The 16,462-nt window shown below is 36.6% G+C and overlaps 3 protein-coding genes across 4 annotated transcripts in view; 2 read left to right on the top strand and 1 right to left on the bottom strand.

Annotated features, from left to right (window-relative positions):
• Window positions 1-2,002: 2,002 nt before the first annotated feature.
• Window positions 2,003-2,454, top strand: LOC112054847 (small integral membrane protein 4). The gene has a single exon (XM_024094762.2). It carries the CDS (start codon window positions 2,003-2,005, stop codon window positions 2,219-2,221), a length of 219 nt encoding a protein of 72 aa, XP_023950530.1. The 3' UTR covers window positions 2,222-2,454.
• Window positions 2,223-2,498, top strand: LOC112054848 (protein brawnin). Its single transcript, XM_024094764.2, has one exon. The coding sequence runs from the start codon at window positions 2,223-2,225 to the stop codon at window positions 2,427-2,429; it is 207 nt and encodes a 68-aa protein (XP_023950532.1). The 3' UTR covers window positions 2,430-2,498.
• Window positions 2,499-3,221: 723 nt separating this feature from the next.
• Window positions 3,222-16,462, bottom strand: part of LOC112054846 (atrial natriuretic peptide-converting enzyme) — a 32,621-nt gene continuing 19,380 nt past the window's right edge. For both annotated transcript variants that reach the window (XM_052881564.1, XM_052881565.1), the window contains 10 exons: window positions 14,715-14,922; window positions 11,547-11,700; window positions 10,628-10,888; window positions 9,930-10,113; window positions 9,143-9,358; window positions 8,561-8,756; window positions 6,922-7,121; window positions 5,727-5,905; window positions 4,897-5,262; window positions 3,222-4,429 (listed from right to left, as the gene is read on the bottom strand). In XM_052881564.1, the coding sequence (XP_052737524.1) occupies window positions 4,244-4,429; window positions 4,897-5,262; window positions 5,727-5,905; window positions 6,922-7,121; window positions 8,561-8,756; window positions 9,143-9,358; window positions 9,930-10,113; window positions 10,628-10,888; window positions 11,547-11,700; window positions 14,715-14,922 (2,150 nt within the window). In that variant the 3' untranslated portion in view covers window positions 3,222-4,243. The remainder of the gene's footprint in view (window positions 4,430-4,896; window positions 5,263-5,726; window positions 5,906-6,921; window positions 7,122-8,560; window positions 8,757-9,142; window positions 9,359-9,929; window positions 10,114-10,627; window positions 10,889-11,546; window positions 11,701-14,714; window positions 14,923-16,462) is intronic.

A 16,462-nucleotide genomic window follows, 5' to 3' on the forward strand; every position in this document is an offset into this window, starting at 1 on the left:
ACGTGTTTTCTACCTTCCACATCTAATTTGTTTGTTGGTAAACAGTGCACATTGAGTATGGCTTTAGTATAGGTAAAGTATTATATTATGTGATTATTTACCATATAATATAAGGTAGATCATCTGATTCTTCTGTGACCTATATATCAAGAAAAGTAAACAACATTTAAAAATAATAAAATAAATTTATTTTTAATATAACTTCTCAATTTATAATATTAAAATTTTCAATAAAAACAAAATCAGTTTCAATCATTCAGTTACATTTTATTAACACCCATTTGGTGCATTTGTTGGGAGACTATTACCACAAAGTGGTTTAAATTTTCTTAAATTACTTATGTATATATCTAAAACACAACTAGTTAGTTTTCTCAATTGTGTAATATTAATAAGTGGTTCATCTTTATTTTTATTTCTTGTATTAACTGATCTACTGAATATTGCTATGAAAACATCTTCTTTTTGGTTGTTGTGACAAAAGTTATAGAACAACTTTTGTTCACACCTAAAGTTTGGACTTAATCCTTTATTAAATTGTCTGTAAAACAGTTGTTCACCATAATCACACATATCTTCTATATCAGACCATTCCTCTGAGGTCAGGCCAAATAAGAGTCCTATAGTTTTTCCTTTTATGACACAAGTCACTTGGCCCGAAGCGTCAGCCACTTGAAGAACTGCTGTTGATGTCACTTCATTATGTTTATATCTTGTTATCTTGACTGACTCTAGGACATAATCACTCAGCAAACCCCAACACTCTAAGTGTAGTTTCAAATGACCACATTCTGTTATTTTGATTGAAGGCACACCTTCAAAAAATGATCTATTGTATTCTCTGTCTGTAGCCTTCTTTTTCATTACCAAAATGGATTTTTATATTTTATTTAAACATCTGACTTGTATGTATTAGTGTTATATATTATTTTGACACTTTTTTTTCTTACAATTACTTTAATTGTATAATTTTCATACAATATATACTTATTATACAATTTATTATTATTAATAAATTGAATAAAGATTAAACCTAAAATAATAGGTAAGTAATCACTAATATCAACAAGCACCTAATTATCAGTTTACAGAACACACAACACAGCTCACAATCACATAAAATCTGAGATTAATCTGCAACACCAATTACCAACTCACAAGACATTAAACCTTGTAAAAGTATATTCCTTGTATTCACTTTGTATGTTCATTAAACAAATTACAAATTACAAAAATTCAAAAATCCAAAATCGAAATTCGTGACGAAAAGTCATGACACAGACGATAAATGAAGAGTGAAGTGAGTGACGTTTCGAATGTCAAAAATTCGAAACTTTTTTTTATTTCCGTATTCGGCTTAAAGTTCTAGGATCACAATCTAATTATTATTATATTATAATTTAAGTCGTTGATTTTTAAAATAAAAAAATATATACGGCGAATTAAGAAACTTCGGTCTCAAATCCGTAAAGAGCTTAGACTAAATAAAGACAAATGACTATTACTTTAAAAATACTGTGAATGAAAAATGATTTTTTTGACCTATAATACCTAGAACTCAGACCCTTACAGCTAATGGAAAAAAAATGTACTCTATGGTTAAGTTCTAAAAGGCTAGAACTCAGAATCGTGTGACCGGTTAATAAAAACGAAAAACGAAACGGTTTTTTAAAAACGAAAAAGTACTCTATGGCATATTATGTCATAACATAACCTATTTGCATAAAAAAATGAAATTGAAAATATTTTTAGAGAAAAGATAACAGCAGCTCCTAATATTTTCGTAGCGGTCAGTATCTGTAAGCTTAATTTCTTCCTTTTTTCTGGATTAAGCTCAACGCTAAAAGTAAATATTTAACTTTGTTCAATGACCTATTAACTTTATTTGCTGGTTTTATGATTACCATCGTAATCAAAAAATACTACTGTGAATTATTGGTTTACAAGTACGAATTATATCCGAAAGAAGGTGCAAAGCTCACATATATTTTTAGAAATTGAAATGAGAATTGGCTGGATTCACAAACTTGTTAACAAATGGCCGGGAAAGAAGACGTTTGGAATGTATAGATTTCTTCCCATATTTTTCGTACTGGGAGCTGCGTTGGAATACTCTATGATCAACTGGAAGGTCGGTGAGGTAAACTTTTACAATACATTCAAAAGGCGACAAGCTAAAGATATTGTTGAAGATAAAATAAAAAAGTATTCAGCTATATAAAATGCCTGCTGGTGTAACGTGGGGACAATATGTTTGTTTTTCAATAGCCTCTTTGCTGACTATGTTGGCAGGCTCGCAAGTTGTTCATCAGCACTATAAACCTCTTGTAGACCTCAATAAATACATAAACAAGGAGTTGGAGGGATACCCCGAAAATGTTCAACAAAAAATCCGACAAGAGCTTAAAGAAGAAGGTCTACTCAAATAGTGCCCTATTAGTGTATTATTTACTTTGTTGTTAGTTTTATAGTCCTAATAAATTATATGATCATGTAAATTATCAATATTTTATTTATTCTAATTTAAAAATTCTAATTTAAAAAACGCTAGAATTGTGTAATTACTTATTACAAGTTGAGTTACCTTTTAAAAGTTGAGTTTACTTTTTACAAGTTGAGTTTACTTATTACAAGTTGAGTTGTTTTTTAGAAGTTGAGTTTACACTTATTACAAGTTGAGTTTACTTATTACAATAATTTATCACATTCTTATATTTATTTTGTTTGTACAAGGATTCTCTATTATAACAAGTACAGCTCAAAGACACACAAGAAGCTAGGAGAAAATGAACTCTAAGCACTGCAACAGATAATAGGATACTTAGTGATTGAGTCAAATATACCTTAATACTGCAAACCCACATAGGAGCAGCATGGTGGTTCTTAACTTAAAATCTTATGTGGCTCTCTCATTGACTGTTCTGTCAATAAAATTTTTGCTGATTATGATAACAGCTAAATTCTTGTAATATTGGCAGTAGTAGTGTAGAAAATGTGTTCAGCTATTTACCATGATGAGTTCTGTTAAATTAGAATTATTTAGGTAGAGGTTCAATCTGCCTGGTGCCATCTTACCAGATTTGGCTGGGTAGGCAGAATAACTAGAGTGTTGAAGGGAAACTAGGTAACATTTTTGGTGGAAATTGTTAGACCCAATAGGCTCTCATTTCATAATTGTGTTTTCCCCTCGTTAAATGATAAAACAATGAAAACAAATAATAGATGTTTAAATTAATTTAATGATAATTTGGTATTTTACTTTGAAATATATTTACAATCATTTTACAAGTTTTATAAAAGCCATAAATATTACTAATTACAGTCTTACACTAATCTAAAATTATTATAATACAAATCATGTGAAGAATTTTATGATATTGAGTATTTTTTTTATTTAGAAAGTATAAAATATTAACATTTTTAATTTTAGTTGTATTGTAATTTGTACTTAAACTGCATATTATCAATATAGGATGTACTTTATATTTTACCCTTACATTTGCCTATAGGTAACCTAAGCCTAACATCCTCAATGTCAATGGCTTTAGAATACAAAAGTATGTTCAAATAACTATGTTGGCAGTTAACTATGTTGGCTGATGTGTAAAAATGTACCTAAATCTAGATATCCACTTGATTTTCAAGAAATGTATTACATAATACACAACTGAAGAAATAATGTTTGGGTTGCAACTTTTCTTGCTAATATCCTGAAAAAGCGAATAAGGAAATTAAATTTGCTTTCTAGCATTCATTGTATTTTAAAATTTAATTGCAACCTTCAACCTTGATAAAAATACATTTTAGAATATTATACTTCCAATCTTTTTATGTACAAAACTCATGGCATTTACTTCCCTATACAATCAAATATTCATTACTATATATTTTTTCTCTAGTTTTTAAACCTTTGCAGGCAAGCACACAATGCACTTAATACTTGTAATAAATTTAATTAACTAATTAAAAATCTACACATAGGTGGATTAATTTTTTTACGCTAAATATCATAATTTTTTTTGACATAGATAAAATCCTGCATTTTAGGAAACCACCATTACTGAGGAACTCACTGTAACTTGAATTATTATTTTTTGTAAAAGAACCTACATAAACACTTTCTACAACACACAATTCTGCATAATTTTAAACCTTTTTTATACATAAAACTTAACAAATCTTATTAGCTACAGTAAAATACATAACAATGGTTGAACATTTGCAGTCTTTTGTTGTGTTAAAGTCACCTCGACGAGTTAGCGATGGTTCTGCGTATCCACTCTATGTGCGAGGTCACGGCGTCGTATATGCGCGGACGGCCAAGTCCTATTTTCGAGCACGCGATTCGCCATCCAGTGACGCCTAGTAAGGACCAGCGTTTTGATTTTTCATCAAAGCACATCATTGAACTTCCAGCATATTCTTCTTCCTACAAATAAAATAAAAAACAAACATTCAATAAATAAATATATATAAACAGACAATACACACAATCGAAACACGAAAAAATCCGTGACAGCCCAGTGGATATGAGCTCTGTCTCCCGATTCCGTGGGTGTGGGTTCGAATCTGCTCCACGCACCTCCAACTTTTCAGTTGCGTACATTTAAAGAAATTAATTATGACATGTCTCGAACGGTGAAGGAAAAGAATGTGAGGAAACCTGCATACCAGAGAATTTTCTTAATTCTCTGCGTGTGTGAAGCCTGCCAATCCTATGGGTATACCTACTAAGATAGCTGATTTCACCATACAATTAATGTATATATACTACATATTAATCACTACAAATAATTCTCAATTTATAGTAATTTCAAACATCATCTTACTTATAAAAAAATCCCGTGGTCGAAGTTTGAAAAAGAAATTGTTTATAATTAGGTATATCAAACTCACGTCACAATCGTCTTGGTCGTACAACGGTTCGGCGCATATTCCATTCCCTGTAGCAATGCTGACATTCTCGCATGTGTTCATCGCCGTCGGCACAACGTGCACCCTTTGCAGCTGGTCTCTATTTCTTGTCCAGCCGAGTGTATTGCATATGCTTTGTTCGTCTGCCTTAAAGCCGTCTTCCGGGAGGCAGGCGGGGCGCACGAAGTCGGTCATCTCTACTGGTTCCTCCAACCGCACCAAGGCTAGCATGCTGCCCTCGACTGGCGAGCGCACCATGCCTACGATACGACGCTCTTGCTGCCACGGCGTAGTGCTCTGGATACGGACACTACCCAGCCTGGCTGTCCACTCCGCTTTTGGTTGACCCTATAAGTTTTAAAAATATTAAGGGGAGAAAAGTTTACTAACAATACATAGTTATATACATTACTTTATCTATGTACCTATTTATTAGAAGTTTTTATTGTTAAGATTGGGTGCGACTGACGTGAATATTTAGAGATGTACCTAGTTGTGAGCAGATACGCATGATACCTGAATAGCTATTCGTTTTATTGTTTATTTTATTTATTTGTTTAAAATAACTTTATTCCACAAAAAAAGAAAAATATTTAATTATATGTTTCTATCGTGTCATTGTTATTCGCGATACATATTGTTAAATATTCACGTAGATATAAGTATACAGATTCTTCGACCGTTTGTAACTTATGAGTAGAAACAAGTCACAATTCACAAGACACTGTCACACGTCGCGACTATTATCGCGACTAATGCGACCGCCGCGTTAAACTAATCTATACTCATACTAAAAGTAGATATTGTGTCACCTGGAAGCAAGAGGCCGTGGTGATGAGCCAGGCGGGGTGTAAGAGCGCCGCGTCGCACGCATGCACGTGCGCACGCAGCAGCGCCGCGTGCCACGGCCAGTCGCCCGGCCGCGCGCCCCGTGGCAGCCCTGCCACACCCTGCGCCGCGCTCCCACCGCGCGCCGAAGCCAAGCCACATTCTGCAAGTTACTTAGATCATATATAACGTTGCAATTTACCACCGCTTCAGCGCAGGACAGCGACGGCATCGCAGTTTGCGTGGAGGCTGGGGTACTTTACTGAAATTGACACAACTACATCGTAGGGCAGAGACAACATCGCAGCACGCGCGGCGCAACTTATCGAATTTGACATCGCCCCAGCTCAGGTTACCGAATAATTGCAGTCTGTGCGGGGCACATGGACTGACATCCATTTATCCCCTTAAGTCGAAAGACCTCAGCCCCGAAAGGAGCTGGAAGAACGTAACTGGGCAGGAGCCTCGAGGCCCGTACTCCCTACCCGGATTTTTATATGGGGGGAGATGATGATCCAATATTACGCAGGGTATACCTGCAGAATTCCCCACGTTCCAACTAAGGAGGGACTATTTGTTTGGCGTGGACTATACATTGCTTATTGCTTTCGTCGAAAGCTTCAGTTGAGCCAATACAATGGAAATATCAAGTAATATGATATCTGTGTCATAGTCATAGTAGATACTAGTGCGAGTAAGAATAACTCTGTTAATATTTGCGTCCATCTCCATCACGCTGCTTTCGATGCTGATTGGCGTGCTCAGGGTAAACGTACTCTATAAGATTATTTTCCTAAGGTATATGTTATTCAAAAAAAGAAAACCAAAACACACAACAACACACGATTCGAACACATATCAGTTATCACTTTTCTACGTGTAAAAGACTTCAACGGGAGTGCAGTTAGCGTTTAGACAATTAAAAACTTATGAGTATAATTAATTGTACTTATTTCGCTAATAAACATAGATAAATGATTGATGTTGATAATTTTATCTTACCTTCAAGCACCTACCTGTATAAATAAAAAAAATCTTATACTAGATATCAATATTTCGATGGTCGAAAAAATGTCAAGTATTGTTGATCTAGATGCCTACTTACTAGCTAACGACTAAACAATATTTTATTAAGGACGTGGGGGTGTTAATTTAAAATAACTGGAGGTATTTACCTACCTAAGTTATCGCAAACAATCTTTATGACCTTCCGTTGTGGACATTCGCTTTTGACGAACGATATTTCCGACGCAGTGGGGTCGACAACTTGCACGTATTCTGGCGCGTCTCTCCTCGTCCTGTCCTGCAACGAGTCTTCAGTCGTGTCCTCGTCGAACTCTTCCTCGCCATCAGGTACCGCCTCCGCGGACACAGCAGTTCTATTTAAGGAGTTTAATTAAAAAATATAAATAAATCTACCTTAATGAAAATTGATATGGATCGTTCGTATAAACTTTTATTAAGGTGTACCAAATCTAAAGACGACAAATTACATTCAGGAATGTAGAAATTAAAGTTGCGTTTATTGCAAATTTTTGTAATGCAAAAAGCTAGATTGCGCTAATACCTATGCGATTAGTTCATTAGACAAGCGGATATTTACGTACTTGCCTACCGTTTTAGTTGAACCTATGTTTATAGAGCTAAAGTTAATAAAATAATCTACTAATCACATACATAGGTCTACCTACATATTGCAATCACACATTAATAGTATTTATGAGAAACTTTACGTTTTGGTACTAAAATATACGTACATTTTTGATACGTAGGTATGTATACATACGTACATATTTGAACTGACAACAAAGCACCCTTTTTGCAACAGTGTTGGTAAAAAATATGATATGTTTAGATGACTATTAAAGCTACCTACAGCCCACTATGTAAGGTATCTTAGGTAGGTACTTATTATTCCGCACCCGGTCGTCGGGTTATTGAACCGGTTGCACAAACTGGTTTGCTAACTATTTATTTTTTATTCAACAACTTAGCGCTTGACTGATATCTTCCACAATTAATTCAGTAGTTTTGTGACCCTGACTAGACCCAAAATAAATAAAAAAAGTTTTATATATCTACCTCAATGACACTGCACTCTCTCTCTGGCACATTTGTTAGTGTGGTTCTCAACAAAGAAGTACTAGGTGCGAGTTGCAATTTTGGTCAGTTTAGAATTTTATAATTTCTAAATTTGTTCAGGTCTGGTCTGGTGGTAGGCATCGGCTGTGGCTACTGGCTGTTACCACCCAACCGGTAAAGACGTACAGCCAAGCAATTTAGCGTTCCGGTATGATACCGCGTAGAAACCATTTAATGGTTTAGCAGGTGAGATTGCAGTCAAGGACTAACTTGTCAATAAATAAAAAAAAATAGGCAGGTTAATTTGCCACGGCCAAACATTTAAGCCAGTTTATAGTTTTACTAGTTTGTTAATTTTTCACTAAATTGTTTAATGAACTTTTTTTTATTCTTACATGACTTTTTTTTTATTGAGAAAGAATAGAATATGGAACTTAAGGTAACTTATCCTAATAACTATACAAATCATGCCCACGTGGAATGGTGGCAAGAATACTGGCTGCATTTCTGCGCTGGACAGCCAGGCCGATCCTTTGGGCAAATAATGAGCCATCCCTTCTGTCACAGTCGAGGCAAGTAACTGAATATTTATCGATATTTTACTGGCAGCCACTTGCAAAGCAATTGCTTCGACTCCGGTGTCTATCATATTGTGTCATAACACCCATACAGTCGCGCAGTCGCGTCGACTGCGCCGTCTATTGTAATCTATGCTAGTACACTAACGCAATCGTACTTGAAGGTGAGCGCGCTGCACAGCGAGGCGGCGAGGCTCGCGAGCGCGCGGCGGTCGTGCTCGTAGGGCGCGGCGCAGATCTTGCCCACGCGCCCACGCTCCGCCCACACCGCGTACCCGGCGCGGCTGCGCACGGCGCCCAGCGTCGACTCCGCCGTCTCGCGCCGCCACGACGACAGCGAGCGGCTCACCCACACTGGAGGTTCACACGGTTACACGCATTTAGCAGGGGTTCAGACGATAAATACACCGACACAAGTAGATAATCCTCTCACATTCACACGCATACAAAATTCACATTGATACAATTCGCGTCATGGCGCCTATTATGTCAGTCAACTGTTCACACATAATATTTTCACTAACTTCCGTTACGCGAGCTACAACTACCTAAAAACTTTAAATACTTTGACCATTGCCTACATAAAAATGTACCTACATAATAGAATCTACCTAATTATAAATCTATTTACCGTTACGAGAGGTCATGTGGGTACATTGAAACAATATATACTATACTGTATAGTGTACAGAATGATAAATGAGCGGTAATAAGCGATAAGGGAATTGAGTATATCTTACAGCAACCAGATTCGTCACTGCCGTCAGCGCAGTCGGGTGTGCCGTCGCAGCGCAGGTGCGCAGGCACACAGCGCGGCTGCAGAGCGCAGCGCAGTGCGCCGGGCCCCGCCGCCGCGCAGTGCGAGCAGCTGCGCTCGTCGGACGCGTCTGCGCAGTCGGGCACCGCGTCGCACGCGCGTCTGGACAGCGCCGCTCGTTGGAGACTGCCCACGCAATCTGTATTTGCAAGAATAATGTGAGCCGTGATAGTCCAGTGGATATGACCTCTGTATCCGATTCCGGAGAGTATGGGTTCGGATGCACCTCCAACTATTTTTAGTTGTGTGCATCTTCAGAAATTAAATATCACGTGTCTCAATTGTGAGGAAACCTGCATACCAGAGAATTTTCTTAATTATCTGCGTGTGTGAAGTCTGCCAATCCGCATTGGGCCAGCGTGGTGGACTGTTGGCCATTGGCATTCTGAGAGGAGGCTCGAGCTGAGCAGTGAGCCGAATGTAAGTTAATTACGTAGAATAATGTTGATAAACTCGAATTAGGTATTGTTTTTAGCACACGTCCGGTCAAAAATCAGCAAAAGCTAGAGTATATATGTTTTATTTCTGGTTGGACTGGGACGATAAATTTTGGAAATATTCCTTCATACATACAAAAGTGTATCAGTGGGCACGGACTGGATGACGAGATGGTGTTTACATAACACCAAGACCCGTCGCCGTCTCGTTCACGTCCTAACTCCGTTCTTGGTACAGCGACGTTTACTGTAAAGTATGTTTACTAACGTTACCTGGTTCAGAAGAGCAAGAGCCAGGGCCGAAGTAGTCAGGGAAGCGCGCGCAGTCGAAGTGCGGGCGCAGTCGGTCGGGCAGCCGCGCGCCGCAGCCGGCGGCGAACGCGCGGCAGTACGCGCGACACGGACGCACCAGCCGCGCGTCCTCACAGCGCGGTTGAAGTATTTGACACACGAAATCCTGGAAAGTAATTTGTTCGTTTGTAATGGCGTGTCCTACAAATAGAGAGGATGCTAAACTAAATGCTAAAATCACAGCAATTTCATGTAATGCTAGGACCCGTTCATACATGATCTCCGTTTTACTGGTCCGTTTGTTCGAGCGAACGAGTATGAGCGACTTCACATATGGTACAATATTCTGTATACACTTAAAATAACGGTCCGGTAAATTATAACATTTCGTTTTGTTTGTTTGGATGTTTGTTACTTTTTAACGCTGCTACTATAAATTTGGAACGGAAATTATACTCTGGATTAGCACATAGGCTATGTTCACGCCAGCCGTCGTTAGGCGAATATTGGCTTTTTATCCCGGTAAATCCATGGATCCCGCGGGATTTGTAAAAAACTGAATTCCACGCGGACGAAGTCGCGGGCGTCCGCTAGTAATTTTAAAGTTCCATATCCGACGAAACTTTCAATCTAGTTAGGCTAACTAAAAACACAGTCGAAAATATACAAAAAATACTTACTTGTGCTAGATGTGAGCATTCTGCGTCCAGCAGCTCTCTAAAGGCGACGAGATCACGAAGTAACGCTTCTTTGGACGAGTGTCCCACTAAGTTTGGGTACGTCGTTGTGTTGTACGGTAAATGGGAACACAGGGAGAGAGTCAAGGGCGAACACTCTCGGAGATCCTCTTCTATTTCAAACGCCACCACTTCGGTTGTCGATATCTCGGTGATCGGCGCGTCGCCTTCTTTTAAAGCTTGTGAAGATATTATTGAGCTTTCCTGAAATAGATAATCGTAATTAAATATTTTAAATGTCATCTTTAAAGATTTATGGCCGTTTTCAATATCCGCCATTTCGCTTACTAAAGAAAGAAGTTAAGAAAATCTATTTTTCTATTCTTATCTGCTTTTCAATAACCTACTGACAGATTGTTTGACTATGTAAAGATAGTTTGACTGTTACTGATAATAATTGAGGATAGCTAGCTATCTATCCGTAATCTTGGTTATTGAAAACGGCCGATAATGTTGGTCTACTTATGCGCTAATTCAGTGTCTTTCATAAAATATAGTTTGATATTGGGTTATTCGTTAACTCAGTGTCTTTCATAAAATAAAGTCAGACAAGTTGTTTGCAACACGTTCTCTGCAAATTAATTGAGTGATACAGAAAATTGTTTCGTAGAAATATCGTATATAGAAAACCATTAAATCGATGGAAACAAACATCAAAGCCCAGCGGATTTCAACATATGAATTGTTGTCATCATAGCGGTCAGCTTGTTTGGTAAAGGGCATGATAACTTCAATACTTATTATCAGTATCACCTCTCCCGTCCTGCCCGTCTACTTGCATTGGAACAGCGTGGATGATCCAGCGTGGATGATCCAACCTTGAAAGTTAAATGAAAACTTTATTGAATAATTAAATTTTTACCTCAATATGCAAAGTCGCAGGAATCACGCCCATTCCTTGGAAGTATGGTGCTGGAAACGCCCTCACTAATACAGCGGTCACTTCAGCGGTGGTCACCGCCGTAAATATTGGTTCGAACGACACTTCAAAATGGACTCGCGTGCCTTCTTGGACACTGCAATTAGAGTAATTTTTATATCAAAACAAATTTTAGCAAAAAAAACATTTAATAAAATTAAATTTATGTTGAAATTTCAAGATCTAAAAAATAGAATACATAAAACTAATCTAGGGTTTTCACAAGTATAGCATAGCAATAACATAATAATGAGGCTTTGTAGAAATAAAATATAATAGGTAGTTTATCTACTGTTCTATCTACAAAACTATTCACGACAGGAAAAAGGAGGAAAAAGAGGAGTATTATGACACAAAAAAGAACCTTTATCAATATTGCCAGTATGTTCACGCTCATCGCAAATGCTTTATTAGCTTAGTATAGAGATAGGCTTTATTTGGACACAGGGGTTTTCCGAAAAAAGTAGTTGACAAATTTGCGACTGTATCGAATGATAGATGTACTTTTATATGGCTTATATAAAATTGGCATTGTAAGGTATTATTACAATACAAGGTAAATAATTCAAAAGAGAATCAATTAGTCCACATTCACTATAATGACTAATATCCTTTGGTTTGTGGTTTCCTTCAAGAACAAGGAATTGAAATATGAGTTACCCACATATAATCTAGGTAGGTCTCTACTTAATACATTTGTGTGTAAGCTTAAGTAAACATTGACTTTTAACAGACATAAAAAAGAATGCTCTGTATACGACCCGTATACCTATGTCAGAGATTTTCTCAAAAGTACTGACCCGATTTAAATGGACTTTTGATTATTTAAATGTAAACCTTCCCTGAAAATTATACCAGGGAATATTTAGGTAATCACCTATGTAACTTTTACTTTAAAGGAAATATCGTATTGGTAGGAAAATCTAACTGAAAAATTTTCATCTCTAAATTAGCACTCCGAAGTATGTCAGCGCGGTTACGAGATCTATTTACAATGCGTTATACTTTGTTGTGCATCATATTGACATGGGAAAGTTAATGCGTGCTTGGATTTCTAAGCTTTGAACTTTCTATGCATCTATACGTGTTGTTCAACTGCTATGAAGGTCATTGCGGCCCTTTCCTTTTGTGATTTGAATGTCAAAAGTGTGAATTACTGTAACAATGGCGCATTTTCGAAGAAAGTAGAGTATTCTTTGAATAGTTATTCCGATCTGATTCCGATGCATTCGTTGTCGAAACTTGATGAAATTTATTTATGGACTGTTTATTTTTTGCATCACAACGAAATACCTACCTGAAATGTATTTATTACAATAGCATATTATATTCACAAATAAATGCAATCAAAACTTTTACTAGCGATCGAACATTTCTTTAATGATTGCATAAAATATAATTACAATAGATAGATTAAAGTGTTTATTAGATCCGTAAAAAATAGATAAGTAACGTTACTTTCTTTAATACATAATACTCAATAGAAACAATAAAAAATAATTGTATTAACGAAGTTTTAGTATTTATGGCCTCATAGCACGCTCAATGTTAACCGTAAGACTTCTCGAAAGCAAACTTTCTCTTGCGTATAAGCTGCTACTTCTGCGCAAGATTTGCTATAACCTTACAAAAAAAAATTTATTATAGTAATATTAAAGCTCTTAAAGTCAAAGCTTTCGAGAGCCAAGCTGTATTTGGTATCCCATTTTTCCGTTATAGGTAACAAACATTTATAACCGACATTCAAAAAGTCGGACATTACCAAATAAAGTCTTACTTACCCAAATTTGACTTTTGAAATTACTTTAGATGAGGCTGATTGGTTGGAAAGTTTGTTATTATTACGATATACATCGATGAATAAAGATGATGAGACTTTAGCAATCAATGGTCATGCGACGACGGTAGGTATATTACGAGCGCTCATGAAAGTGGATAGGTATATAATACCTAATACGTTCGCAACTCGAGTTGTATGCAAACTGATTTTGTACCTACGAGTATACTCCCTTTACAATTTACATCCAATAAGTGCTCATAATTATCACCACGCGACCTTTACATATTTTGAATTTGTTGTACGTAACTAATGTGCTAATACGTAGTATGTACCTCGTATGTTGTCACGTCATCAACCCATATTCGGCTCACTGCTGAGCTCGAGTCTCCTCTCAGAATGAGAGGGGTTAGGCCAATAGTCCACCACGCTGGCCCAATGCGGATTGGCAGACTTCACACACGCAGAGAATTAAGAAAATTCTCTGGTATGCAGGTTTCCTCACGATGTTTTCCTTCACCGTTTGAGACACGTGATATTTAATTTCTTAAAATGCACACAACTGAAAAGTTGGAGGTGCATGCCCCGGACCGGATTCGAACCCACACCCTCCGGAATCGGAGGCAGAGGTCATATCCACTGGGCTATCACAGCTCGTATGTATGTTGTAGAAACGATGAATGAAAATTTATTCAATTTTGTAATTTCTAACCATATAAAGGCGCATTTCAATACGCCCTTGTATCCTCGTAATCACCTAATACGGTGCGTTGTAAGAATAGAATGTAAGAATAGAACTAGTTGATATTACTGATTATCTACACGTTTTCATTGACTTATAAAGAACAAAAGTTTGGTGCAGTAGGGATGATGCCAGTTTTTTAAATTGTATATAAATTAACAGTATGTTAAGATTAAAGCAGATTTGGGTATCTGCGATCATTACTTTAGGAGCTAAAGGGATTTAAAGAGTCATATTTGCTGTACTGCCAGGGATGCATCGATTTCGATCGATCGAAAACGCCCCATAATAAATGGCACGAATGAACATCATCGATCTAAGTGATCATTTGATTTGTATGGGCGTTAAAACAAAATCACTACGAAATAATTAAATATCACGTCTCTCATACGGTGAAGGAAAGACATTGTGAAGAAACCTGCATACCTGAAAATTTTCATAATTCTCTACGTGTGTGAATTGCCCATCCACATTTGGCCAGCGTATAACAGCTTAATCCTTCTCATTTTGAGTGGAGACTGTTCTCAACAGTGACCCGAATAAGAGTTGTAATGATGATTTAATATTTATATTTAAAAAATATATAACTTACTTGTCCAAGGCCAGTATTTCAGCGGTGACAAAACAGGATCTTAACTCTGAGTTGACGTATGTGTCATAGAGAGTCTGTTGCAGCTCCCCGTCTCTGGTACTGTTCCCCTTGAACTCGGGCGCGTCACGGTCGTCCGGCGCCCACGAGGAGGCCACGAACGAGCCCCGAAACGTTTGCCGGTTCAGCGGGTCCCCAAAGAGGTACATGTCTGTAATGGTTAAAATTACACCTTTTATGCGAAACAGGACATTTGCCTTTAACATTTATAAGATTACATGATACAAAATCTTCTTTATATATAAAAATGAATTGCTGTTCGTTAGTCTCGCTAAAACTCGAGAACGGCTAAACGGATTTATCTTATCTTGGCCTTGAAATGTTCGTGTTTTTTCTCACCTTTTAAACCTTCCCTATACCTCATAGGGAAGGTTTAAAAGGTGAGAAAAATTAGAATAATTGCCGGGAAAACCATAAAAATAACCCTTTTCTATTTGCTATACAAACGTTTAAGAGTCAATTATAGATCTTAGGGGTAGGGGTAGGGTAGGGGAAGGGTAGTGGTAGGGTAGGGATAGGGAAGAATTGCACATACGTCAAAGCGAAGCTTGACGGGTTCGCTAGTATAGTATAAATTCCTACTGTGTTAGTCAGCCGGTTTTAAATTATAGGTTGTTTAAATAGTTATTTAGTAACTTTAAACCATAAGGTAAAAAAATGGTTTTATTTACATACTTCAAATACTTCATTTACACATTCATGCGTAAATGAGTAGCAAGTTCAAGTTGAGGAAACCGCTATTTTTCTCTTTTCTTGAAGCCTTTATTAGGCTATTTGTACTGTAAATATTATGTTTACCTATATTACAATTAACAAGATACTTTTAACAAAATTTTATTTTTTTATGATTTTTGTACCTTTAAGTATGTAGTTATTTTTAACACGTCGGCAACATTTAGCCGAGGCCCGTTATTATTAAAATAAAAATGTAATTTTATTTACATTTTCATAATAATCACAATTATTGAAGTTACTCGTAAATATATGCCCATATTAATATCATCATATAAGTCCTTTAAGCTAAGCTTTTGCATACTCCCCGACGACGTCGCTGTTATTAATAGCCTACATATTAATAGCCCATATGCAAATCTATAAAAAAACCCTACACTTAGGTATTTGAGAGAACGGACTTCAATATTATATTCCTAATATACCTACATTTTATGTATCTCATACCTACATTACTGAAAAGTGTAGATAAGCCATTTTCACCGCGTTTTAAATTCTTAGCTAAACCACGCTAAACCGAGTAGGAGTTTAATGACTGAGTAACGGTTATGTTATATTATGTTAATACGTTATTACCTTGTAAATTACTGTTTTAATAGACTTTTACTCTCGTATTATCTACTGCTCATAAACATTACACCTTTTTTATTTTACATAAATAAAAATACAAAACCTACCTATGTAAATAGCTACTGACGTTAAAAGGTTCTCATTGGGGTACGAGTAGCTTGGCTACATTTCAGGAAACAGACTTTAAATTACGACTCCTTATAAGAATTTATGAATTTAGAACAATTAAGTAAATTAAAATAAAATTTTCCAAAATTGCTATTTAATTCTTATTAAAGAGAATATATCAAGCGCAAGACCGTCGGCTTGATGTGCTCTCCAAGGCACAAAGCACCCACACCAACTTCCAACCGGTTTGTAGTAAGCATCATCATCATCACATTAACAAT

This window comes from Bicyclus anynana, chromosome 5, assembly GCF_947172395.1.
Source record: "Bicyclus anynana chromosome 5, ilBicAnyn1.1, whole genome shotgun sequence".
Classification (NCBI taxonomy): domain Eukaryota; kingdom Metazoa; phylum Arthropoda; class Insecta; order Lepidoptera; family Nymphalidae; genus Bicyclus; species Bicyclus anynana.